Source organism: Xenia sp. Carnegie-2017, unplaced genomic scaffold (assembly GCF_021976095.1).
Source record: "Xenia sp. Carnegie-2017 unplaced genomic scaffold, XeniaSp_v1 HiC_scaffold_25, whole genome shotgun sequence".
Classification (NCBI taxonomy): domain Eukaryota; kingdom Metazoa; phylum Cnidaria; class Anthozoa; order Malacalcyonacea; family Xeniidae; genus Xenia; species Xenia sp. Carnegie-2017.
In genome coordinates, this window is record NW_025813488.1 from 4,423,073 (window position 1) to 4,447,326 (window position 24,254).

General features: G+C 33.3%; 3 protein-coding genes and 1 long non-coding RNA gene across 6 annotated transcripts in view; 3 read left to right on the forward strand and 1 right to left on the reverse strand.

Moving 5' to 3' along the window:
- The window catches only part of LOC124453233 (transcription elongation factor SPT5-like), a 33,517-nt gene extending 21,153 nt beyond the window's left edge, over positions 1-12,364 (forward strand). For 2 of the 3 annotated variants that reach the window (XM_047004006.1, XM_047004007.1), the window contains exons 2-32: positions 138-213; positions 676-830; positions 1,037-1,105; positions 1,375-1,409; positions 1,507-1,535; positions 1,712-1,774; positions 1,914-1,979; positions 2,050-2,080; positions 2,148-2,216; positions 2,461-2,547; positions 2,626-2,790; positions 2,873-2,902; positions 3,135-3,197; positions 3,621-3,691; positions 3,901-4,003; positions 4,998-5,073; positions 5,284-5,441; positions 5,573-5,728; positions 8,297-8,394; positions 8,535-8,604; positions 8,835-8,909; positions 9,021-9,197; positions 9,261-9,351; positions 9,441-9,563; positions 9,932-10,037; positions 10,173-10,300; positions 10,682-10,842; positions 10,921-11,199; positions 11,454-11,594; positions 11,783-11,961; positions 12,074-12,364. In XM_047004006.1, coding sequence (XP_046859962.1) covers positions 1,528-1,535; positions 1,712-1,774; positions 1,914-1,979; positions 2,050-2,080; positions 2,148-2,216; positions 2,461-2,547; positions 2,626-2,790; positions 2,873-2,902; positions 3,135-3,197; positions 3,621-3,691; positions 3,901-4,003; positions 4,998-5,073; positions 5,284-5,441; positions 5,573-5,728; positions 8,297-8,394; positions 8,535-8,604; positions 8,835-8,909; positions 9,021-9,197; positions 9,261-9,351; positions 9,441-9,563; positions 9,932-10,037; positions 10,173-10,300; positions 10,682-10,842; positions 10,921-11,199; positions 11,454-11,594; positions 11,783-11,935 — 2,748 coding nt within the window. In that variant the 5' untranslated portion in view covers positions 138-213; positions 676-830; positions 1,037-1,105; positions 1,375-1,409; positions 1,507-1,527 and the 3' untranslated portion in view covers positions 11,936-11,961; positions 12,074-12,364. Of the gene's footprint in view, positions 1-45; positions 214-675; positions 831-1,036; positions 1,106-1,374; positions 1,410-1,506; positions 1,536-1,711; positions 1,775-1,913; positions 1,980-2,049; positions 2,081-2,147; positions 2,217-2,460; positions 2,548-2,625; positions 2,791-2,872; positions 2,903-3,134; positions 3,198-3,620; positions 3,692-3,900; positions 4,004-4,997; positions 5,074-5,283; positions 5,442-5,572; positions 5,729-8,296; positions 8,395-8,534; positions 8,605-8,834; positions 8,910-9,020; positions 9,198-9,260; positions 9,352-9,440; positions 9,564-9,931; positions 10,038-10,172; positions 10,301-10,681; positions 10,843-10,920; positions 11,200-11,453; positions 11,595-11,782; positions 11,962-12,073 lie in introns of all 3 variants that reach the window. The other variant, XM_047004005.1, reaches the window with a different exon arrangement.
- Positions 12,365-12,734: 370 nt separating this feature from the next.
- Positions 12,735-18,542, reverse strand: LOC124453238 (acetylserotonin O-methyltransferase-like). Its single transcript, XM_047004016.1, has 3 exons — positions 17,195-18,542; positions 13,474-13,749; positions 12,735-13,288 (listed from the first exon to the last, which is right to left on the reverse strand). Exons 1-3 carry the CDS (start codon positions 17,868-17,870, stop codon positions 13,065-13,067), a joined length of 1,176 nt encoding a protein of 391 aa, XP_046859972.1. The 5' UTR covers positions 17,871-18,542; the 3' UTR covers positions 12,735-13,064.
- LOC124453243 lies at positions 15,074-16,912 on the forward strand. The gene is made up of 2 exons (XR_006951027.1): positions 15,074-16,520; positions 16,598-16,912. It is a non-coding gene; the product is annotated as an uncharacterized LOC124453243 (long non-coding RNA).
- Positions 18,543-20,932: 2,390 nt separating the features above from the next.
- LOC124453729 (GTPase HRas) lies at positions 20,933-24,031 on the forward strand. Its single transcript, XM_047004581.1, has 9 exons — positions 20,933-21,092; positions 21,217-21,265; positions 21,921-21,949; positions 22,409-22,458; positions 22,545-22,579; positions 22,785-22,887; positions 22,974-23,013; positions 23,096-23,256; positions 23,349-24,031. The coding sequence occupies exons 1-9, from the start codon at positions 21,062-21,064 to the stop codon at positions 23,409-23,411; spliced, it is 561 nt and encodes a 186-aa protein (XP_046860537.1). The 5' UTR covers positions 20,933-21,061; the 3' UTR covers positions 23,412-24,031.
- The last annotated feature ends 223 nt before the right edge of the window (positions 24,032-24,254 follow it).

Genomic DNA, 24,254 nt, shown 5'->3' on the forward strand with positions numbered 1-24,254 from the left:
ATTTTTATAATGAGGAGTACATTCAGATTTGACATGGAATTGTAGTTGCATGAGGGGGGAGGGAAAATTTTCTCTTATCTCCTTCGCTTCCTTCCTAGAAAGATTTGTGAAAACATAAACTTGTATTTATTTGGTAGATTTTGTGGCGCTGTTGCTATTTTTTACCTATAAAAAATGTCGGATAGTGAAGAAGCATATTCTGGAAACGAAGAGGTTTGTAGTGTAGTTTCTATAGTACGAGAAAAATAGTTATCGTGTCACAATGTATTTGCTTTTGATGTCCCATTTTCGCATATGTTCGTATGACTCTTCAGTGTCTCGTGCATTTCTTTTCTATGTGAGAATAATGCACCTATTAGTATTTAATTTGCGTCAAATTCTGAGCACAGTCGTCAGAATTATGGTTAGTTGTCTATGAGGACATTACTAAAATGTCAACAAGATTATTGTTGACCAGATTGTGTAAATGAATATTCTCAATCATAAAGAAAAGTTCACATAAATTGGTCTAATATTTGATAATAGTGAAATAACATGAACCTCCTTTGTAAATTTGCAAGTTTTGTCTACTTATCACCGTGTCATATTGGTTTAAGAATTCTCATTATGCTAAAATGAATTTAACGGATGGAAATTCTTATTTTTTATAATGCAAGTGTGATATTTCATATTTAGGATGATTTTTTTGATGAAGAAGCTGCAGAAGAAGGTCAGGATGATGAAGAGGTGGAAGATGATGAAGAGAAGAAGACGAAGAGGAGGAAGAATATGAACGAAAAGGAAAGAAAGAAGAAAGATTGGAGCTAGTGCTTTCATTGATGCTGAAGCAGGTATTTTGAAATATTAACATCAATAATCACACACTTTACTTTTATCTAGTAATTGTATAATTATTCAGAAAACAGTATTTTTTGATGGTTACATTCAAGTAACCCTAATGTAAATGTTGCCATCATATTTGTAAATACTATATCATTAAATAGAGAATGGTTGATTAAGTAAGTAATTTTAACATTGATTTGTTTAATCATAAAAGAGGTTGATGAGGATGATGAAGAAGGCACTGAAGCAGAGGAAGGATTTGAAGGATTTGAAGACCAGTACAGTAAGTAGGACTTGTTTTAAAGTATTCTTTCTCAAATAATTTTCTAGATAGCATACATGATTGCAATAGTTTCCAGATTGTGTAGATGTTCTCAATGTGTACATGCATGTATCTTTTAAGGATTAGATTTAACATTGCAGTTTTTCTCAATTATTTAACTGTGAACAAATTTGTCAACTTGAACAGTTTTGAGAGTATGAAGTATCTACTTACACACAATTTATTTCATTATGTTTTCAGCTTTTGTTGTTGTTTTATTGTAAATATAGGTCAACGTGAAGAAGATCATACAGAGGATATTTCAGTGAGATTATTATATAACTATTGAGAGTCATATTTATAATGAGAAGGCAAATTTGTTTGGATTTCTCAACATAAAATACATGTCTTTTCAATTTTAGGGTGCTAGAAGATTACAACAAATGCTCAAGTATGAAAAAATATTTTATGACAAAAAAGAATAGTTATTGTTAATATTAATTATTTTCATTAATTTATGTTGATTTATATGTTTAACCTTTGTCTGTTTTAGTTGTATAATTTTTCTTTTGTTAAATGGTCTGTAAATAAACATGAAGTTCTTCACTTTTGAATTTTTTTTTGCAGGGAGCGAAGTGATGAAGACTTAGAGGAATATTACAGAAGAAAATATGTTGAAACATCCCAAAAGTAAGAGGTTTTATCACTGACTAAATGATCAATGTGCATATATTTTATAAACACATCTCTCACTAATTTATATCAGTGCCTGATTATTTGTATTCAAAGCTATTAAAAACTTATTTTGTGAGAAATTTTAAAAATTTAGATACACAAAGAAAGATTATGATACCCCTCGTGGAATTGAGCAACAGAGTTTATTGCCTGGTGTAAAGTATGCTGTTTATGATTTCTTATCAAATAATTTATGAGGAATTATAGTGTTTACTTTTTGTCTTTCTCAGGGATCCAAACTTGTGGCTCGTCAAATGTAGGGTATGTCGAAATTGCTAGAGAAATTTCATCATTGAATCATCATAAAACTTTTGTGATTTGTTTTTAGATTGGAGAAGAAAGGGCGACAGTTATTGCCATGATGAGGAAAGCTATAACTCAGCAGTTTACCGATGAGGTGTTTAATTATTCATAATTATTTTGTCAGGAAATAATCTAAAGTTATTTCATTTGCAATCACAAACTGTGATCTTTGGTAAATATACCAACACTCATAAGTAAAGAAAATGAAAAATAATAACTGCACTTATTGTTGTCAAAAATGAGAACATTTATATATTTTGGAAGCTTTGATAATCATGTTTTAGGTATACAAGTGAATGAATATTTCTCATGAGCTTTTTGTTTAACATCTTTTATAGCCTCTCCAAGTAAAATCTGCAATAGCTGTTGAAGGTTTAAAAGGTTATATTTACATTGAGGCGTACAAACAAACGCATGTGAAACAAGTAGGTGGTACACATATTTTTTGCATCAAATCAAAACCTTTGTTGGATTTTAATGATGAAAGTAAACTGTTATTGTAGGCAATAGAAGGTATAGGAACTTTAAAGATTGGGCAATGGAATCAAAAAATGGTACCTGTTCAGGAAATGACAGATGTTCTCAATGTAGTAAAAGACTTAGTTCAACTTAAGGCGAAACAGTGGGTGAGAATGAAACGTGGTATCTTTAAAGATGATCTTGCTCAGGTAGTAATGACTAAATTTTTTCTTTAAATCACTTTCATAATCTATCTATTTAACGTCTTTTACATTTTCTTTGTTCTTGTAGATTGACTATGTTCATCCATCAAAAAATCAGGTATTGCACTTTACTGACTAACTCATGTCCTCCTTTCGTTACAACTCATGTGTGTGAATTAAAAAATGTGAAACAAGTTTTTTCGTAAGCAAACTTCAACTGTGATTGAGAGAGAGAGAGGTGAAGTTTGCCAAACTGTAAAATATCACACATGCCCAAAAATTGTTAAAACTGTCAATTTGAAATTAGCTGCATAAGTAATCATGTATAATCATATCCTTTTAATTTTCAGGTCACACTTAAAATGATTCCTCGTATAGATTACACAAAACCCAGAGGAAGCAAAGCATTAGAGGTACGTAAATATTACATAGTTCACACAGGTAAACATTATTGTTATTTGTTCCATGTCATTCATAACATATTGAGAGCAATTTTATTCGTTCAGATAAAGGGAGTCAAATGTGAAGGGTCAATTACATTTCATAAATATTTAAGTAATGGAGTATGACTGAGGGTTTAGGGGGATTGTAAGTATCGTAATGAGCATTGAATGAAGGAGGCATTACAATTTCTAAACATGGTGTGATCCCTTCCAAACATAAAGTTTTAACTTTATCCTTTATAAACGTCATAGACATCACGGATAATATCTATACAGTGTCAAAGAAACATATTTATAATTAAGAATTTCCTTTTCATCTTTTACTTCATTACTAGTTTTTATTGTTTTATTACTCACTGACTAAAACATGTGCGTTTTGTGGTATGTTTACAGAGTCAGGAACAGGAAAAGAAGAAACGCTTCAGACGACCGCCTCAAAAATTGTTCGATGCTGAAGCTTTGAGGTAAAACATAAGTTTTCACTCAACTCTTACGCAAAATGAAGGAGTGTGTCAATTGATGATGGGAAGTTGTGAGAAAGATTATTGAGGATAGATGAGATAATGCGACGGAACTTTTATATTTTGTTGTCCAAGAAGAAAGAAACAATTTCTTCATTTACTTGTGAATTGAGCTCGAAATATATATATTGAATGTCTTGTATCTTTTACAGGAGCAATGGCGGTGAAATTCATCATGATGGCGACTTCAGTCTATTTGAAGGCAATCGCTTTAGACAGGGTTTCTTGTATAAAAATATGGCCATTTCTGCCTTGGTATGTTGAAAAGAATATTTTGTTGTTTGTTTATTGCCGTAATTTTGTTAGTGTTTGTGATAGTAATCCTCTCACCGAGTAGGATCACTTTCTATCGAGTACGTTACTGTACTCAAATATACACATATACTCATACATAAGACAACGATAGTAATTCTCTCACCGAGTAGGATCACTTTCTATCGAGTACATTACTGTACTCAAATATACACATATACTCATACATAAGACAACGATAGTTATCCTCTCACCGAGTAGGATCACTATCGAGTACATTACTGTACTCAAATATACGACAACGATAGTAATCACCGAGTAGGATCGCTTTCTATCGAGTACATTACTGTACTCAAATATACACATATACTCATACATAAGACAACGATAGTAATCCTCTCACCGAGTAGGATCACTTTCTATCGAGTACATTACTGTACTCAAATATACACATATACTCATACATAAGACAACGATAGTAATCCTCTCACCGAGTAGGATCACTTTCTATCGAGTACATTACTGTACTCAAATATACACATATACTCATACATAAGACAACGATAGTAATCCTCTCACCGAGTAGGATCACTTTCTATCGAGTACATTACTGTACTCAAATATACACATATACTCATACATAAGACAACGATAGTTATCCTCTCACCGAGTAGGATCACTTTCTATCGAGTACGTTACTGTACTCAAATATACACATATACTCATACATAAGACAACGATAGTTATCCTCTCACCGAGTAGGATCACTTTCTATCGAGTACGTTACTGTACTCAAATATACACATATACTCATACATAAGACAACGATAGTTATCCTCTCACCGAGTAGGATCACTTTCTATCGAGTACATTACTGTACTCAAATATACACATATACTCATACATAAGACAACGATAGTTATAACCTGATAGTACACAATAAGATAAACCAACTATTTTTTCTGGATCTGTAATGTTTCTGGCAAAATATTTTTAGATTACTGAAGGTATCAAGCCAACACTTTCTGAATTGGAAAAGTTTGAAAGTACAACGGACGATATTGACTTGGAGTGTATCCTTTTCATACATATTCTCGACAATACGTAAAGCTAGGAGTTATGTTATATATTGATAAAAATTGATCTACGACGGTTATTGTTGTGACTTGGGATCCGTGGAAATAATGTTATTGTATGATTGGGTAAAATCGACGTAACTTTAAGAACGCTGTATTTTCCTGTTTTACCATTGAATAACGTACGAACTCTTAATTGAAAGACAGTGCCTACGAAGTCTTCCAAAGATGATGTAACAGAAAACCAGTTTGCACCTGGTGATAATGTTGAAGTTGTCGAAGGTGAATTGATCAACCTACAAGGGAAGATTGTAAGCATTGAAGGAAGTAAAGTCGTCATGTTACCTTTTCATGAAGATTTGAAAGTAAGAGAAATATTGACGTATTTATAATTTTTATTGACTTTTTATGTAAAAAACGATTTTTTCAAAAAGAATAAACATTACGTATGTGTACTCATTTCAACTGCACGAAAAATTTTTTATGTTGGTTTCAGGAACCGCTAAATTTTCCAGCGTCAGAATTAAGAAAATTCTTCAAAGTTGGGGATCATGTCAAAGTGATTCATGGAAAATATGAAGGAGATACTGGTCTTGTACTCCGCGTTTTGGGAAAGACGGCCATTTTGTTCTCTGACCTTACTATGCATGAGGTATGTTGTGGGGTTCAATCCACCTTTCCGACGGTTGAAACACGCTGTCAAATTAAAAAAATCGGACTATCAAATGGTCGGACATAGTATTGTTTATGTAGGATAGTGGCAATAAAATGGTTAGGAAATGCTTTTGAGTTTTGGGCTTGCAATTGTCTTCGCTCGATGCAGCTAAAATCGGATCTGGATATTCTTTGGCAGGGTGGTCTCTTACAACGAAATGCATACTACATGCATTTACGTAATAAATTTGACAGGCTGTCTCTATGCGATCAAAAGAATTCCTTCGAATCCGAAAAGTGTACTGCTTAATCGCAAAATGACTCGAGAAGTGAAGTTACTTTCTAGTTTGAATCATGAAAATATTGTAAAGTAAAACAAAGTGAAAAAGGCAGAAATTGTTTGAACCTTTGCAGTAAACAAAAAGATAAAATTCGAATGCAAAAAAACCCGTTTTCGGGCCATGCTTCCCGATACCTTCTGATATGTAAGGCACTAGAACGCCGCATGTTAACGTTTCGGTAGGAGATTTCGGCCCCTCCACGCTATCCTACTTGGGAGATGCAATAGCAAGCTTCCGCCCATCAGACCCCGAGATCACCTGCGATAGGCTTTGCTCGAGGTACGCAGGGAGAGTGCGGTCGCCACCGAAGTGTGGACCCCTAAGCCACTGCATACTATATCGCACCCAGCTTCCACTGCTAGTTGACATCTACTATACCTAATATTGGCTTTATATATATATACAAAAATTCAGAGGCTTACGAAAGTTGTGGGATTATTAAAGTCCTACTGCGCATGCGCAGATCATTTCTTTAATAATTTGCGACTAAGTGAGCTAATTGTCACAAATGTAGTGCAAGTACATATAATTAGTCGTTGCCATGACTATGAACAATTAGTCGGGTGGACTGCGCATGCTCTTGCGCATGCGCAGATGATTTTTGATAATTTGCGACTAAGTGAGCTAATTGTCACAAATGTAGTGCAAGTACATATAGTTAGTCGTTGCCTTGACTATGAACAATTAGTCGGGTGGAATGCGCATGCTCTTGCGCATGCGCAGATGATTTCTCTATTTAATTGTTACCAAGCATGTTATTTACTTCGAAATAGGTGCTAATAGATGCAGTTGGTCGTTGCCATGACAATGATCTTGGGCAACTGGGAAAATTTGTGACTGAGCGAGCTAATTACTTTATAATCGGTACTAGTACATACAGTTGGTTGTTGCCATGAACAGAAACTTGGAGAGTTGGTGGAGTTGACTACCCATGCTCAGATTAATTCTCAATTAATTTGTGACGGAGCAAGCTCTGAAATTAGTGCTTGTATATGCCCTTAAAAATTTTCAATCATATATTTTTGGCACGCTCTTTGTCTTCTTTGGCTTGTTTTGACAAATGCATATCAAACTCATCAACACTTTGTTACGCCACTCGTAATATCCGTGACAATGTTAGAACTGTTTTTATTTTTTTTCATAACTTTGTACCCGCATATTTCATGTCATATCCAAGCTTTCCTTTGATTTGACGGAAATGGTTTTTATTCACTCGTACACCTTTTGCCTTTATAATTAGTCGTTCTGGATTTCTACAATAACATTTACAAATGCCCCATGAGCATCTTCTTTCTATTTTATTGCCACTATTCTACATAAACAATACTATGACCATTTGATTGTCCGAATTTTGTAATTTTAGCTGGTATTTTTGACACGTGTGTCTACCGTCGGAAAGGTGGATTAAGACTATGCTTGTTATATGTTATCATTTTAAAAACTTAAGTCTTCAACTCAATTATTTATTTCAACATTAAATGGGACAAGTAAAGCAGATAATCCCATGAAACGCATGGTATGAGAAAGCTAAATTGTGAAAGATATAAACTAATGAAAATGTAAAACATGTTTATGGTTGTGTTAAAATTATAAGTAAAAAAAGACAGAAGCTGTTCAAAACTTTGCAGAATCCTTCAATATTAAATAGTTTTATTTTATATAAAAACTTTTCTAAACAAAAGAAAAATTTTGAAAACAAAAATCCAACATGCAATGATGACTTCTCTTGCAGTTTTAACTAAGCATTCTGTGCATACTCTGGAAGTAAAGCCAGATCTAGTTGCTTGTTGTCATGATTATGAACACAAACATTTGGTCAAGTTCATGCTCAAATAATTTTTCTAATAATCTATGAGCGAGGGAGCTAGTTACTTCCACAGCAGTGCAAGGAAATGCGGTTGACTGGTATGATAAACGCCATTAGTTGGGAGAGTAGCTCTTCAGCTTGTTTCAAAAAATCCATATTCAAATTTCAAACTTATTAGCAAAGTAGCCAATACACATACTATCAAACCGTGGACAAAAAAAGCTTGTCGAAAGGCAGTGTTTTTTTGAAACTTTGCACCATCCTTGGAACACTAGTTGATGAATACTTTATACATGAGCATGTAATAGTTAAAGTTTGAAATCAGATCACTCTTGATAAAGGCATGGGACTTAGTACATTCAGACTCTAGAAGGAGTATTGAACGTAATGTATTCTGTTTATCTTGAATATTATTTAGCTTGAAGTACTATTAAAAGATTTGCAGTTGTGCTCCGAGCGTAGTAGCGGAGTAGACTCGATGGGTCAACATCAATGGGGAGATTTAGTTCAACTAGAGTAAGTTTAAATATATTGCGTTGTTGTATCGTGTAAATTTACGATTAAGCTCGGTAATTTTTTTTACAATAGCCAGCCACATTATAATTTGTGAAGAACATCAGTTAAAAAGCTAATTTCTTAAGTTCGTTTACTTTAAGTCCACAAACCGTCGGTGTTATCGTTCGTATCGAGAGAGAGACATTTTCAATCTTGACACAACACGGAAAGGTAACCTTGCTGATATAATTAATGCTCCTGAAATATGCATTTTTTTACAATAAACGAGTTTTTTATCACCCTTATCATACTCATAGTCCATGTATTGGAATAATTTGTGTTACTCTTGCAATGGGAAGAGTCCATTATTATTATAAGAGTCCATAACATTGTTTTGATTTTGATTTGCTATGTATGTAGTTCAGTGTCATTACTGTCATTACTGTCTTTATTGTTTAAAGGTTGTCCAAGAAAGACAACAAGCTGTTGCCAGGAGGAAAGAGAATAAACATGCTGTAGCTTTAGATTGCGACCAGGTAAAGTTTGAATTTAAGTTAAAACATTTTCCTAATGCTCTTTCCGAAGGTTCCTTTGTATTGCACATTCTAAAGCAGGTGGCTCATACGATGAAATGTCTTGTTTTCTAGCAAACCATACAAGTACGAGATATCGTTAAAGTTAATGATGGTCCACACAAGGATTTTCAAGGTGAAGTGAAATACGTCTATCGTGGTTTTGCCTTTCTTTCTTGTAAAATGGTTGTCGAAAATGGTGGTATAATCGTGTGTAGAACTAAACAGCTTCAGCTTGCGGGAGGTGGAAAGGTAAAAAGAAAATACAATAGTTATAACTGTATAAGGTGTTTCATTACCATTTGTTTGTCTAAGGCTGCGGCTGATTCACTCGGTGGATTTGGAGGCTTTGGTGGCGGTTTTGTCCCCCGCTCACCCCGAATATCAAGTCCTGCACGCGAAGCTGGTAAGCATATTTATACACACATAAATAAAACTTGTTATTTAAATTTAACGTAACGCTCTTATCAAAGTATTTCTTCAACTTTCATGAAGGTGGCGGAACAAGTGCATCCCCTTCAGGGCGGGGGGGTGGATTTGGCCGCGGTCGTGGTAGACCGGGGCGAGATCAAACCTTGATAGGAAAAACCATCAGAATTTCACAAGGACCTTATAAAGGTTTGTCATTGCTTCTACTTTGCTCTTTGTTACGCATCAAGGGAAGTGTGTTTAACACTGATAACAGACAAGCTGAGGTTAAAGAATAATGTTATTCAATGTTTTCTTATCGTTTCTTTCGCACGAAATATAAAAGTATTTTAAAAAAGAGGTCGACGAGAATCTTAGAAAGAAAGTCAATCTTGTCCCGAATGATCACAATATCGTCACACAACCTTAGTTTGACTATGTAGCTTTGAAAACTGCTGAAAAATAACAGTGACAACACAAGCAAATATTTTAATGACTAATTCAGATATCGATAATATATGAATTGCTCAAAGAAAAAAGTCTGATCTTCTTTTGTTACATGCAAAACTTTATCGTAGGTTATATTGGGATTGTAAAAGATGCCACTGAAACGACAGCACGGGTTGAACTTCACAGTAATTGTAAAACGATTTCTGTTGATCGCTCACGAATAAATATTGTTGGGTGAGTGTTAAATTGTGCTTTTTTTTGCTATCGAAAGAAACCTAAGCAAATATATTTCTTAAACAAGTTCGATGATTTCATTCATTCCTTAATTTTACAGTTTGCATTTTGTGAATTTTTTTTCTTGTATTTCAGAGCTCCATCTCGTGGAGGTTCTGTTCATTCAAGGACACCAATGTATGGATCGCAGACACCTATGTATGGATCTCAGACTCCAGGATCTCGGACACCAATGTATGGATCTCAGACCCCCACTCATGATGGCAAGTGTAATAATATTTACTGTATCTCAAATATAAACTAGAATTAGAATACTCGTTATGCTACCTAAACTATGCCTTAAGATCAGTGTAGGTACAGATGAATGAACAACAGAAAAAAAGAACAGTCTTTACATTACCTAAAATATAAACTAAGATATCGTGTGTCAGTGTAGGTAGTGATGAATGAACAACAGAGAACAAGAACAGACTTTACATTACCTAAAATATAAACTAAGATAACGTGTGTTAGTGTAGGTAGTGATGAATGAACTATATGAAACATAAGCATAAAATGTTAAATATTGTTAACAGGTAATTATAATATACGTTCAAATGATTAATTTTAAGCTTTTGAGAATTTTGTTATTTTTGCATTCTAAGGAAGCAGAACTCCTCATTATGGTTCCATGACACCATCGCACGATGGTTCGCGCACGCCTCTTCATGGTGGGGCATGGGATCCAAGTTCGTCCAACACTCCTGCGAGATCAGAGAACGAGTTCGATTACAGCCTAGATGTTCCTACGCCATCTCCTGTTGGTGTAAGTAATAAATCTGTTAAAGGAAGTGTTCTTTTTAACGGTCTTCGTGAACGTGCTTTTCTGGATTTTCAATTTCAGGGTTATGGAACACCTAATCCCGCGACACCTGGTGGTTTTACAGCTCCTTTCACACCTGGTACACCTGGGGGTATCTATGGATCTGAGCCAAGCTATTCGCCATATGTTGATTCACCATCACCAGCAGGTTATGCAAATCCCGTGACTCCAGGAAGTGCTAATCCAAGTCCTATATCACCAGCCTTTGCTCCTCATACTCCTGGTGCGAGTTTGGATATGGAGCAACCTCACGATTGGGTAACACAAGATATTGAAGTGACAATATCAGACTCTCATCAGGTGCGTGGAGAAGTTAGCTTTTAGCTTTGTCTTAGTTAAATAACGTTTTTCTAGTAATATTTCCCAATGACAAAATGTCTTTTATTCCTCTTCAGATTACAACACGTTTCTTCTTTTTATACAGCATAAACATTTCCTCTACACCATAAAACATTATAAATTATAAATGAATGCTTGTCCTTAAATACTTTGCCCCACGTTCTTGATCAGGCAAAAAGCGAAATATAAAATCGCTATTGCTCCATATTTTTCAGGATTCTCAACTTGTTTCGAAAAAAGGTGTCATCCGTAATGTCGTCGGTGGTACGAGCACTGTGTACTTGTATGACGAAAAGCGTGATGTCAGCATTCCCAGCAAGCACTTGGTTCCTGTGAAACCATCAAAGCAGGATAAGGTTTGTAGATTAGATTGTCGTTGGCGTGTATGAATATTAGTATACAGTAATAAATAAGCAATAGAAGACAACGAGTCCTTGCATAAAGAAAAAACAAACTTGTCTTAATCCACGAATGAACCCAGATTGATTATTGTATTGAAATAGGTTATTGAAACAGGTTGGGAAGTAATGGTTTTTTTTCACAGGTGAAATTGATTCATGGAGATGATCGTGAAAGTACTGGAACGTTGATTCAAATTGACGGCACTGATGCTATAATAAAAATGGATTCAGGCGAACAGAAATTAGTTTGTTGTGACATTGTCTCTCTGGCGCGCCTTGCACCCACTATAGGATAGAAAGTACCAGACATAAGCGTATTGTGGTTGGTATTACTCTAAACGAAGAAATGGAGTATTATATTTACATGAACAACTTAAGTTACAGAATATTACGTTTTGAATGAAGAATCACATATTCATTGTTTTCATTTATAGGCGTGTCGTTGTTTTCCGAGTAAAGATTTTATACTGGAAACATTTTACTGCAAAGATGATGACAGATAAGTGGTATTCTTTGTCTGATTGATTTTTTCTTGGGAATTTGTGTGTAATTTTATTTCAATTCGTGAAAGTCTTTGAATTAAGGTTGTATACTATCCTATCTACATTCACTTTTCTCTTTGTGCTTTTCACTTTTTCGATAATCATTGAAAAAATCATTAATGTTAAAATGAACATATCACATGCAAATGTGAAATAAATTTAACTTTGGCTGAAACTGAAAAATAACGTCGGTATGTGCTTTATAGTAATATTTGTGTTTTACTTGCGACGCATCGACTTTAGGTGATTTGTAAATTGTACTCGTCACTTTAAACAGAGCGTATATAGTGAAGTGCCGATGTGAACCCTCATCTTTTGTGAAATATGACAAAAGATCGGCTAAAATCGTGGGCTTTTTTAACCAAATATAAACAGTAGGAAGTCGGTCCCATGCTCCAGAACGTAGAACATCACATCAAGTTTTTTTTACTGTATGCCCCTGCATGTATTGTGTACAACATGGTAAATTTTACAAGAAAATCGTGAGTGAAGTATGAAGTGTTTACGATTTGTGTGGATACGTATACATAAAATAGATGAAAAACACTTTATCTCCATAAAGAATAGTTTTAGTGAAAGGAGACTTCTCGTACGCTACTTGCACAAAAGGACGTTCATATTAATATATTTTATGTACAATTATAGGTTGTGTTCATTAAATACGTATGAGTATAAAGTATACATAAAATTAAATAAGTCAAAGCGTTAAAGCATCAAGCCTTGTACAAGAATTCATGAAATAATTTAAAATTCTTACATTTAGAAACTTTTGCATTGGTTGACATCATAATGTCTTAAAATTGATATTTCCAGTTTTTAAAACGTTTTTAATAAGTCGTTTCGTCTTTAATATAAATTGTTGTTTCATTCATGAAAGATAGTCTTAGTTCATTGGTTTTCTGGCCAGCACTCCGTCCAATAACGTGCCTTCTCTGTATACTTCTACATCCACAAAGCCATGTTTCATTAATAGTTCAGTGTATTCTTTTCCACTCCTCTCGCGGCCATCTCCTGTGGCAGCCAACATAACCAAGGACTCGAGATGAACTCTTACTGGTCCACTATTGTCATCGTTCAGTAGTGCTTCAACAACCAATACTGCTCCACCTTAAATTGATGTTTGAAAGTTTTAGACAGTTGCTGTTAAGAATATTTAACTAAAACACTGTATCTTCAGACATATCTTTTTATTCAAGGTTTCAACGGATAGTTTTTTCATGAAAAACTTAAGTGATAGTCAGTTTTTATGGTTACAACGTACACCGTTCGGTGTTTGTAAATAATTTTTATACCTGGTGGCAATGCTTTAAATGTTTTCTCCAATAAAACATCACAAAGTTCTTCTCCCCAGTTGTGAAGTATTCTTCCCATTACGTAAAGGTCAGCTTCTGGTAGATCGTCCTTGAAAAAATCTCCAGGAATGAATTGAACTCTGGATCTCTGGGACATTGGTAGATTAGGAGGAGTAAAATGAGTTGAGGCCTTGACAACAGGAGGTAACTCGAGAATGGTCATCATCATTTGTGGATAATGAGACACCGCACTGTACGCAAATGCTCCAGTGCCACCTAAATGGTGTACATAAATTATAAAGCAACAAATCATTGTGAGTTTATACATATATGTAATTAGTTATGCTGTCAGCATGTTTCATATTTGAGTGGGATTAAAACTCGTCCACTATTCATCCTTATTCCTTTTGCTTTATAGCAATGACAAATATGCTTTTAGCAAAGAATGGAATTTTGTAGCGGAAGTCTTTTGAACGTCACTACGCATTGTTATAAACTGTAGTTCGTGGAAGGGCAAACATTTTGGCATTTAGTCATTAAATGCTCACGCATGTGGTCCGGAAGGCGAATTTTCTTTTCAAACGGTTCACCGAAGGACGTTCTTATTATAGTTTAAGCTCTACGTGGGCTCTCTGTTTAATCATACCATTACTAAGGAATGCATTGTACATGTCTACACTTAAAATGTTTTGCTGTAAATTTTTAACAATCTTTTAGTTGTTATTAACCAAAATTTATTTTTAGTTTATTTATTTCCTGGTAAAATTATTGCAATAACACAACTGGCTTCAATTTAAGAGTATCATTTAATGTTATTGCAAGTCAAATTTGGTTAGTAATTCTAACAATATTACAGGCTGCATATTTTAATTCTTGTTAAAGTGATTCTGGAATGTGTTGATGATGAACTATTTTGTGTTCTCAACAAGGAATTGTAATTGTTGAGTTTCAATAAGCTGATTGATTAACACGGCACAATTATGCTAACTTTCTTAACGAGAAATAAATTTAGTCCGCCTCTCCTCGCCATTTTGCTAGAAGTTTCCTTTTACATTCCCCATTAAATTGTCGCTATTCATTAAGATGGTCCTCTGCTAACCGGAAGAACACAGGACACCAAAACACGTCGGAAACTATCTCGGCAGTGCACACTCGGTAACCATTAGGACTTCAAAAACGTTGTTTCTAGACACATCATAAAGATCATATGAAATGAATATTGATTTAAAAGATACGTTAAGGAAGTTCTTTTTTAAAAATTATGACGTTTGCGTAGGAAATATTGAAGTGTTTGGGTGGCTTCATTGCTTTCATTTAAGACACGTGTGAACTTTTTAATGTGAACAAATATTTTCTTTCCAAGTTAAAGCGAACTTAATGATTGATTAACGTTTACTCCATTATTTATCAAAATGCTGAAGGAATTTATTCACAATGTAAATTAGAAATTAAACCAATGCTAACATGTTCTAACTAAGTCCTAATTCTATAATTAGTCTAAAAAATAAAGATTTTAATAATAAAAGTATGATGTTTAAGTATAGATGGTCACCGATTTCAATGATTTACAAATGATGATTTTAGATATTGCGAAATATCATTAATATAATCACCATGGTTTCTTTAATTTTTTTGCCACATTGTTGTGTAAATAACAAGAAGTCGTTTAAAAAATAACTATTTTTACAATCGGTATTTTGTCATTAACACATTTCTGTGAACCATGGTCTGAATCGTACAACAACAATATTGTTGTACATCAAATCAAATTCAAAACTCCACATTTGCGTGATAAGTGAAATGCTTCAAATAAACTTGAACTGGCCGGAAACGTTACAAGATTTTATGTAAATCTTGCACTATCAGCCGTCTTGATTTGATCTTTGTGCTGTTTTCTTATTTAAATATTGTTGAGCACGTGCTAGAGGAATTCAAACAATGCATATGACTTTTGGACTTTAAATTCTCTACGATATTTTTGTCTTTTTTTTTGACAGCCATGCTTTTTAGTGAGTTTGAGATAGTGTAAAATACAGTGAAGATATGTTCGCTATGAGAGGCCTTCATGATCTCGTGCATGCACTTAAATAATAACAGTGAAATTTATGAATCTTTGTAGTATTTGATATTGTGATGATCGATGATGTGTACAGAAAGGTCTATAGTTCCTAGATAGACATAAACGAAGAAAAAACTAAGCAGTCACTCTTTTTCGTTTATTTAAAAAACAGAAAGCTTTACTGAATAGTTTTAGCGTTATTTAAACTCGAGTTTGAAAATGAAATACTATCTTTGTAAACTCAGATGTCACTCCTCTTCACCGGCTGTTCCTCATATATATGTATAAATGTATAAGTGTTTTTGTACAAGTTAATTTGTGTTTGTTTGTAGTTAAAATGATTTTGTTATAACATTGGCAATGGTTGCAAATACAAAGAGAAAATTTTGTTTTTAATATTGTAGTTTAGTTGTAATGATGCAACCCATATCTTTGTATTACACAAATTCAAGCATGCGTACGATTAAAAGTGCACATTTCCCTTTTTTTGTTAACTAAAACATTTTAAAACGATGCCCTGAGCCCAAGTCCTACAATCTTTTGACAACGCCAAATTAGATGCGTTTTTGCCAAAATGTCTATTCGTTTTAGTTTATAGGGACATTTTTGTTAGTTATTTTGAAATGTTTTACCATCAAACATCAAAGACTCTTTTTTCCTTTTTCACATCAAGTACTCTAAGATGACAACTTGTTACTTTCACATCTAGTTCCTCCATTTATTTTTGTCGTAGAGTTTTAGGAAGTGTTACGATATTCAAGCGCTATCCGCTTTCTACACAGTATCTTTTTATTGAACAATATTCGTTGCATTTTAATGTATATTTGAACCTGAGCCAAATTGTAATAAATATTATTGTATTATTGTACTATGCATCATCGAACGTGAGTATTATTCGCCTGACTATTCTTCTTGTGTACTGAACATAAACTATTTTAAGGAAATCCAATGACAACGCAACTCTGACCGGCAGCATGCCGTTATATATGTAAGCTAGTACAATTAGATATGTAAAATACGATAAAGGCATAGCCATATCTCCCTGCTCTGTAATTTTTCTTTCAGGCATAAAGTAAGCGATCTGTTCCATTTTGATTTCCTGTAGGTATCAGTAACTTCACTTGTCTTTTATTAAATCATAATAAACTATTTCGAATAATTTAATCAATAAACTTCAATTGTGGCTAGACTTGCTCCATGATTTCATACGTAGTCGACATTTGTATCGGTTTGTGCTTTTCACGGATTATTAAGAAGAATGAATATTAAAACAACAAACTTATGTAAAATTTAAAAACTTACTGTTATGTGATTTAAGGTTATATTCACTGTATTCATATTTAAGGTGTGCCAATTTAATGCTCAAGTGTGTTTTGTCTATTTTATTGTTTTATTGAAATTACCTAATTTGTGACTGTCTTGTTGCATGAAGAACTACCCGCTTCTTTGCTTTAGGTAAAGAAATGTTATGTTCAAATTACTAAAGCAAATTCGTTTCTATAGACATTTCTTTACGCTCTGTGGAACCTTATCGAAAGGTTTGATAGTATTGTAACGAGAAAGACCATTGTGTTTATTGCCGTTTCTTGTGAGATTTACTATCGAATTATATTTAATTAGCACTAAAACATTACCGTCTTAGAGAAGATTTAAACATCTTACCTCCTAAATCACAGGCTTTTTGGAAACTATGTAGGTCTATATTTTTCACAAGGATCGGACTTGCCACACTTGAGACACCGTGCATTCCAGAAAGAAATTGTAAAGTGAACATTTCGTTAGCATAAACTATATCAAATAGGTTTGCTCCTTCAGGAAAACCTAAAGTTCTTGGCCATTGAGTTACGCCGTCTTTAACTGCATGTTCCAAATTTCCAGTCAAATTATACTCCATGTCGATACAGGCAATTTCACCACGTAAGGCTTGTGGCCCATTTATTGTAAGGTATTTTTTGGAGTCTTGAGTTAGTTCGAATTTCTCCATACCATCGAAACAATTACTTTTAAGTAATTCCAAAGAAACGCAAGCATGCAATAGTCGAGTCATTCCGTGTACACTTGCTTTACATTGCTCACTTATCTCACTTGCTGTTTTTGCACTTTCAGCACCATCTAGATAGTCAAATACTCCCATTTTACAAGCCGTGGCGAGTGCTTTAGTAGCGCGATGTAATACCATAAGTTCTGCCAATTTTATTGGAAAACTTTCGACGTTTTTATTAAAGTAACTTTGCTTGTCATCTTCTGAGTCTGAGCCGTGACACAATGATTTGCTCTTCCCCCGAAACTTGTCTTTGTTTTCAGATAAATTTGCTAGTATTGCATTCGGTAATGACATTTTAAATCAATTTATTGTTTTAAAGTTTGTTTTGTTACAACGAAATGTTACTAATGGCTAAATCAATTTCGAAGTATTGTTGCCTTGATTTAAAAAGAGTTATCTTCGAAATACGATTGACAACTCGATAATTTTCTTCAGAATTGTCCACTCGAATACGTTGCTCGTTGAAATCACAAATTTCTTTATTTCTTGGAATATACAGCTGCTAGATCAAAATAAAAGTAAATTTTTATTTTGATTTGTCTTCTATCTGTTCGTACGTTGATAAATTTAAGAAGTTAAATTAATAAAATTTCACCACAGCGATCGTCTATCTTCGTCGACGGCTGTCCTTGTCGTCAGAATGCGTGTCTGCCGGTGAATGTAGGCCACTTATAAACCCGCCGCAAGATTAGTCTAAAAACGTGCTTGCCTTCAGGAAGTGTCTTTAATAGGTGTTTAGTTATGTTTATTCGTCTTTTGTATCCATGCAAATGACTTTTTAACCAGTCATAACATTAGCCGATGAACGCCGTGTACATTTTCGCGCCAAAACACCATAGTTGTGGTAAACCTGATATTTTATAGCCGACAAATAGTGTCACAACCTCCCTTATAGCAGACCCAATAAGCTCGACATGTCAAAACAACAAATGGTTTGTTTCTCGTTTCGACAAAATCATTTTGTTTTCCTACTTGCTGAGTAAGAATGACGCCATATTAACATTCTCTATACAGATAATAAAGTCCACGTAAATATTTTACGCTGTGCAAACATTTTTAAAATTTTTATGGATTAATGAATTTTTTTTCCTTTTTGTGTCAATTGTAAAGGCATCCGGTGATTATTAATTGCTCAACAGCCTTTGTATAAATGAACATATTCTGCCAGCTCGAGAGAGGAATTTTTATAATTATGAAAAAAATGTGATGAAATGTGATCGACCGTTGTGTAATTGAAGTTGATAAAACTATTTTTTCTTTTTTTGAATACTTTAGGCTTTCTGTCTATATTTAACTGTGCTGCTTGATAGCCTTGGGTGTATTTATTTAGGATATTTTATGATGAGAAATAGTAAAAATCTAAGGACACATAACGTTATTTTAACTGAAACCTTGATTCTAAAAAAATAGTTTTTGTGTTGCAAATTGATGAAAAAAACAACTTAATGAAACGTTAATTTAGGATGTAAAAGTTTCTGGATTTCATTTCTTCTTCTAATAAACTCGAGCGTTTATTTGTATCCATCCTCAAAGAACATGTTTTCTATCTTTGAAAAGAAAAATTAACTCTCGAGTTGTTTGGTCGAGTGATGGGGAACACGGCCTATGTCATCGAACATTTAGATAATGTTTAAAACCTGTGCAAACGTTTCTGATTTTGTTAGTTCACATGTGGGCGAATCTAATCATATTTCTTTCTTACAGCCCAATCCTACGCAAAACGATAACTAATATATTATTTTGATCAAATTTTTGAATATAAAATATGTTTTGTATGTGAACAGTTATGACAACTTTTAATAACCCGTCGAAATTTACAGCTTTTGAAGACTTAGCTAAAAATATTTGTTCCCTAGAATGCATTACATATTTAGATTGTTTGATTATTGTGCTTGATTTTTTCATATGTATTTGTTAAACACTGTATAATTTGTGACTTTAGCAAGGGTAATATTATACATCAATAATGGAAAGCACTAACTGAGAGAAAGAAAAGCAGTTGATGAGCAGTGACTTATTCCATTGAAATATTCCAAGGAGTAAGAGCACATAAAATACTTGTTACATATAAATATATAATTTATAAAAATTCGCATATAACATAACAGTTTTTCAATGAACATCGACCCATTTTCGAATGATCAATGCAAATGATTTGTGTGAAATTGAACTTACTCGTACGAGTACAATTTAACTCCAACATTTTTAAACTTTTAATTTAAAATGATAAAAATGACTATAATTTGTGATGAGAGAAATGTTTTATATAAATTTTTTTATTTGCAATTGAAATGTTGAAATATAAAGAGGATTTTTCGGCACATTTTACATATTTTTATTGGCGAATATCAGGTTTATCAATTGGGTTATTTATTTCTTGCCATAAATGAAATCACTAGAGATAATTGTACTGATGCTCTTTAGCCAGTGAATAACAAACTTTCTTTCTCATTAACTACTTTACTGCTTCTCTGATCTCTTGAAATTATTATTGATTTCAAATGCACCATAAGTATTTTACTGATTCCTCTGTGAAGACTGTTAAGTGATGAGAACAAGAGATACATGGTTCCATGTACAACTTCGGGGAAGAATGATATTGATAAAAGTTATTACTAGATAAAAAAAGTTCTTTCTTGCACAGAACCTCGCAATTATATAAATTAATGTATTAAAAATAACCTGCGCATATGATACATTCCTTTGAAATTAATTGCTAAGTGCCTTTGGCAAACAAATTTCATGAATGAATACGAAAAAATCTACCTTGCATTAAATACTTCCTGTTTTTAAGCTATCTTTTTGTTTTAACTTACTGACAGTGGATTACTTGGCATTTTAGCTATTCATCTTCAAAGCATGTACTTATGACAACTTGTTCCTTATTTTTGAACAAAATTTCAACGAGAAAAAATAAGTTTGAACATGGTAGTTATTTAACTGCCGTGTAAAATTCATAATCTCACTGAAAATCTGATCCGCTAAAACTACAAAACGAACTAGAATCAACATTGAGTATAATGGTATGACCCATAAGAAACATGTAGCAGACTACAAGGGAAGAAAAGCACAAGTTTGCAATTTATTAATCCATCTCATTCTCATCTTTCCAATTGTATCCGAGCTGGTGTCGAATTAGGGCTCGGGAATAAACACCTAGAAGTAGGAACTTAATCTTATAAAAAAACCCGAGGGTAAAATACTCCGTGTATGCGCTGAAAATTTTAGGGCGAGCTTAGTTGCCCAGTGGTGTTCGATTTTGTTCGATCTGTTCAATTGTGTTGCCTAGAAGCCCATTCGCAGGTGTTGCGATTTTGATCAGCCATTCAAGATTGCTGATTGGTTAATATTATTAGTTCTTTACTTTTCGCACTATAAAGCCGCACCTTCAAGATTTTCAGGTGAACTGGCTATTTTAGTGTAAAAATTTTGAGTATTTTTTGATTCTATTTCCCTTTTTATTTGGAAAAACTGGCGCTCAAGTCATGACAGAATATAAACTTGTCGTGGTCGGAGGTATGACCGTCTTTAAACTAGAATTGCTCCAAATTGCTTCCTTCAAACGTTCGTTACATACGTGATGTGAGGGTCGGTGCTTAGTCTGAATTCACATATTGCATTGAAGATTTTTCTTTTTCAGCTGGAGGTGTTGGAAAAAGCGCTCTTACAATTCAGCTTATACAAAACCAGTGAGTTGGTTTATGTTGTCTTTTCTTCTTTACGAGCCATTTGGGAGCGCAAAGTCGTCATGTATTTTGAATACATGAATCATATTTACTTGCATAATAATTTATGGATTTATAATCACCTCATGATCCTTTCCAGTAAATTCATACCGAATTTATAAGATTATCTCAGATGTAGAACATCTGGAACGACGTACCGTAACAATTTTGTGCGTTTGTGCATTGCTATTGTATAATGTTGATGTCGTTTTGAAGAAGTATTTTCTTTGTGCAAACCCTTTTCACTGCTGTTTGCTCATTTATTGTGCTTAATATCTGTTGTCTTCATACCTATCCAAGTAAATGATTAGCTTAAGGCATGGTCAAGAATAGCCAAGTAACCAGGTTACTTGGAATTTATGTCCAGCAAACATAACTACACTTATTCTATATCTGACAAAATTTACCTGTTCATCTCACACCAATCAAAGTTATATGTCTGTGCAGTTATTCACACAATGCAATCTGGCTTGTGTTTTATGTCTTCACGATTAGGTTGAAGGGGGTACAGTTGGGTGATATGCTCCATTTGCATAGCTGGATAGTTAAATAAAAATATGTAATGTTAGGTTACTAAAGTTTGTTTCTATTCTAATAGTTTATTATGATTCTTGTCTAGTTTTGTTGATGAATATGATCCCACCATTGGTAAGTGCGTGCTTTTTATGTAAAGGATGTGGTTTATTCTACTTCTAATGTTTGACAATGTCAATGTCATGCTCTTTTGTTGCATGAACTTGTGATGTTTGTCAAAGTTATGTGAGATCAATGTTCCATCAAATATTTACAATAGATAAAGTAATGTGAAGTTTACTTGTATTTTTTGAATTAAACATGGATCTGTTAGTTACATACTGTTGCATTAACAAGGAGAAGGTTTGCATCAAGCATTAAAGTTTTTTGTTCATAATTGTGACAAGCTTTGCAATCATTGTTTGTTTGCAATTTCATAATGTAGGATATGACATATTTATATAATGTAGGATATGACATATTTATACAAATCTTGCAATTTTGATTTGTGTATTGCTGATCACAAGAATGAAGTATCTATAATTATATCATACCATACTATCAACAGTGTTTTTTCTTTGTTTTTTTTTGTAGAGGACTCTTACAGAAAACAAGTTGTAATTGATGGTGAAACTTGTTTATTAGTACGTCAATTCTTTTGATATTAACTGTGTTTTTAATAGTTATGTCACCACTAGTTGACACTTTGATTGATTCAGTATTTTTTTAGGATATTCTTGACACTGCAGGACAGGAAGAATATAGGTTTGTAGTAATTAATGTATTTCTAAGAAATAGTAATCAATATATTTCTAAGAAGTAGTATAATTGACTGTGCTAGCATTGACATATAATATACATCAATGTGTATGTGCAGCTTCAACAACCCTGTACAGGGCATCCTTGTATTATTGATGTACTGTTATAGAGATCATATTTATTGTCATAAAATGCAAATTTATGTTTTCAGTGCAATGAGAGATCAGTACATGAGGACTGGGGAGGGTTTCCTATGTGTTTTTGCAATCAACAACAGCAAATCATTTGATGATGTTTACTTATACAGAGAACAGGTTAGATTTTTTCCATATGTTACCATATGAATACAGATTCATGATGAAGCAGTGAACATATGATTTTTATTTTACAATTCATGCAGATTAAAAGAGTTAAAGATGCAGATGAAGTACCTATGGTTTGTGAGTATCTTTGTGACATTTTATTACATTGAAAGACCATGTTTGCAGCATTAAACTTTTTTTAACAACTTTATTTACAAAGTGGTTGGAAATAAATGTGATTTACCAACTCGGATTGTGAGCAGTGAAAGTGCAAGGGAGTTGGCAGCAAGTTTTAGCATACCATTTATTGAAACATCGGCAAAAACAAGACAGGGAGTTGATGAAGCATTTTACACTTTAGTACGAGAAATAAGGAAAGATGTATGTCTTCATTAGGAATGATTTATTGTGAATTTTGAAAACAATAATGGTGAAATTTATGCCTTCTCATGCTTTCTCATATGTGCTTTCAGAAAGAAAGAAAGGGCTCGAAAACGAAACCAATCAAAAAGAAGAAGAGATGTATTATTTTATAAAAATCACATACTGTTTTACAACGATTCATTATCCTCAACCAGATAAGAATTCTGCATTTTTTTGTGAAATAGCACAAATTTACAAATCAAGGCAAGTGTAGGCTATAGCTTTTGGCTTGGATGGATTTTTTGAAAATACCAATTGCAAACAAATAGCTTTTGCTAGATTCTATCATGTTTAGGAATTGAATTATTTTTTATCAAATTGCCAGACTAATACATTTAGTAAATGGTTTAAAATCACAAAATTAATTTAATTCATCATTGCCATTAATGTGTATGTATGTATTATCAAATGGCACAATGTAGTTTTGAGGAATTAGTGGTATAGAGCCAGCATCAATACACTTACAATAATACGGCTGAAAAACACTTAAAAAATAGAAATAATAGTAAAATAACTACAAATATCTTAGTCAGTATAAAAACTTCTTGTGTCAACTTTAATTTATTCAAGTCAAATAATCACTAAAGTTGTGCATATTTTTTCCATACTTTGGCTGTTTATTGGAAACCAAAGTATGTTCACCTGATTTCTTTTATATACAATGGGTTTTCTGTAACTAAGATTTTGCTAATAGTATTGCAAGAAATTACAATGCTTTTTGGTATGATTTTAATTTCTGTTTAAGCAAAGATTTCTAGTTAATGTCATTTTAACACTACATTATCACAATAGATAATCGTTCATTTCTAACCATTATTCTTGTATTTAAGGTAAAATTTGAGTCGGTAATTTGTTCATTAATTTTTTCAACATCACATTTCCATGTTTCTATGCTCTTTTGACAAAAATTAGTCAGATGCTTTGGAAAACTGAAGGAATTGACTACTTCCCATCTT

Excerpts from the sequence above, each read along its gene's own strand:
- LOC124453238 (XM_047004016.1), bottom strand. The coding sequence starts at position 17,870 with ATGTCATTACCGAATGCAATACTAGCAAATTTATCTGAAAACAAAGAC. Across the intron at positions 13,750-17,194 it reads AAAAGCCTGTGATTTAGGAG|GTGGCACTGGAGCATTTGCG; the intron begins GTAAGATGTTTA and ends TACACCATTTAG. Across the intron at positions 13,289-13,473 it reads ATTTAAAGCATTGCCACCAG|GTGGAGCAGTATTGGTTGTT; the intron begins GTATAAAAATTA and ends CATCAATTTAAG.
- LOC124453729 (XM_047004581.1), top strand. The coding sequence starts at position 21,062 with ATGACAGAATATAAACTTGTCGTGGTCGGAG. Across the intron at positions 22,459-22,544 it reads ATGGTGAAACTTGTTTATTA|GATATTCTTGACACTGCAGG; the intron begins GTACGTCAATTC and ends GTATTTTTTTAG. Across the intron at positions 22,888-22,973 it reads TTTACTTATACAGAGAACAG|ATTAAAAGAGTTAAAGATGC; the intron begins GTTAGATTTTTT and ends CAATTCATGCAG.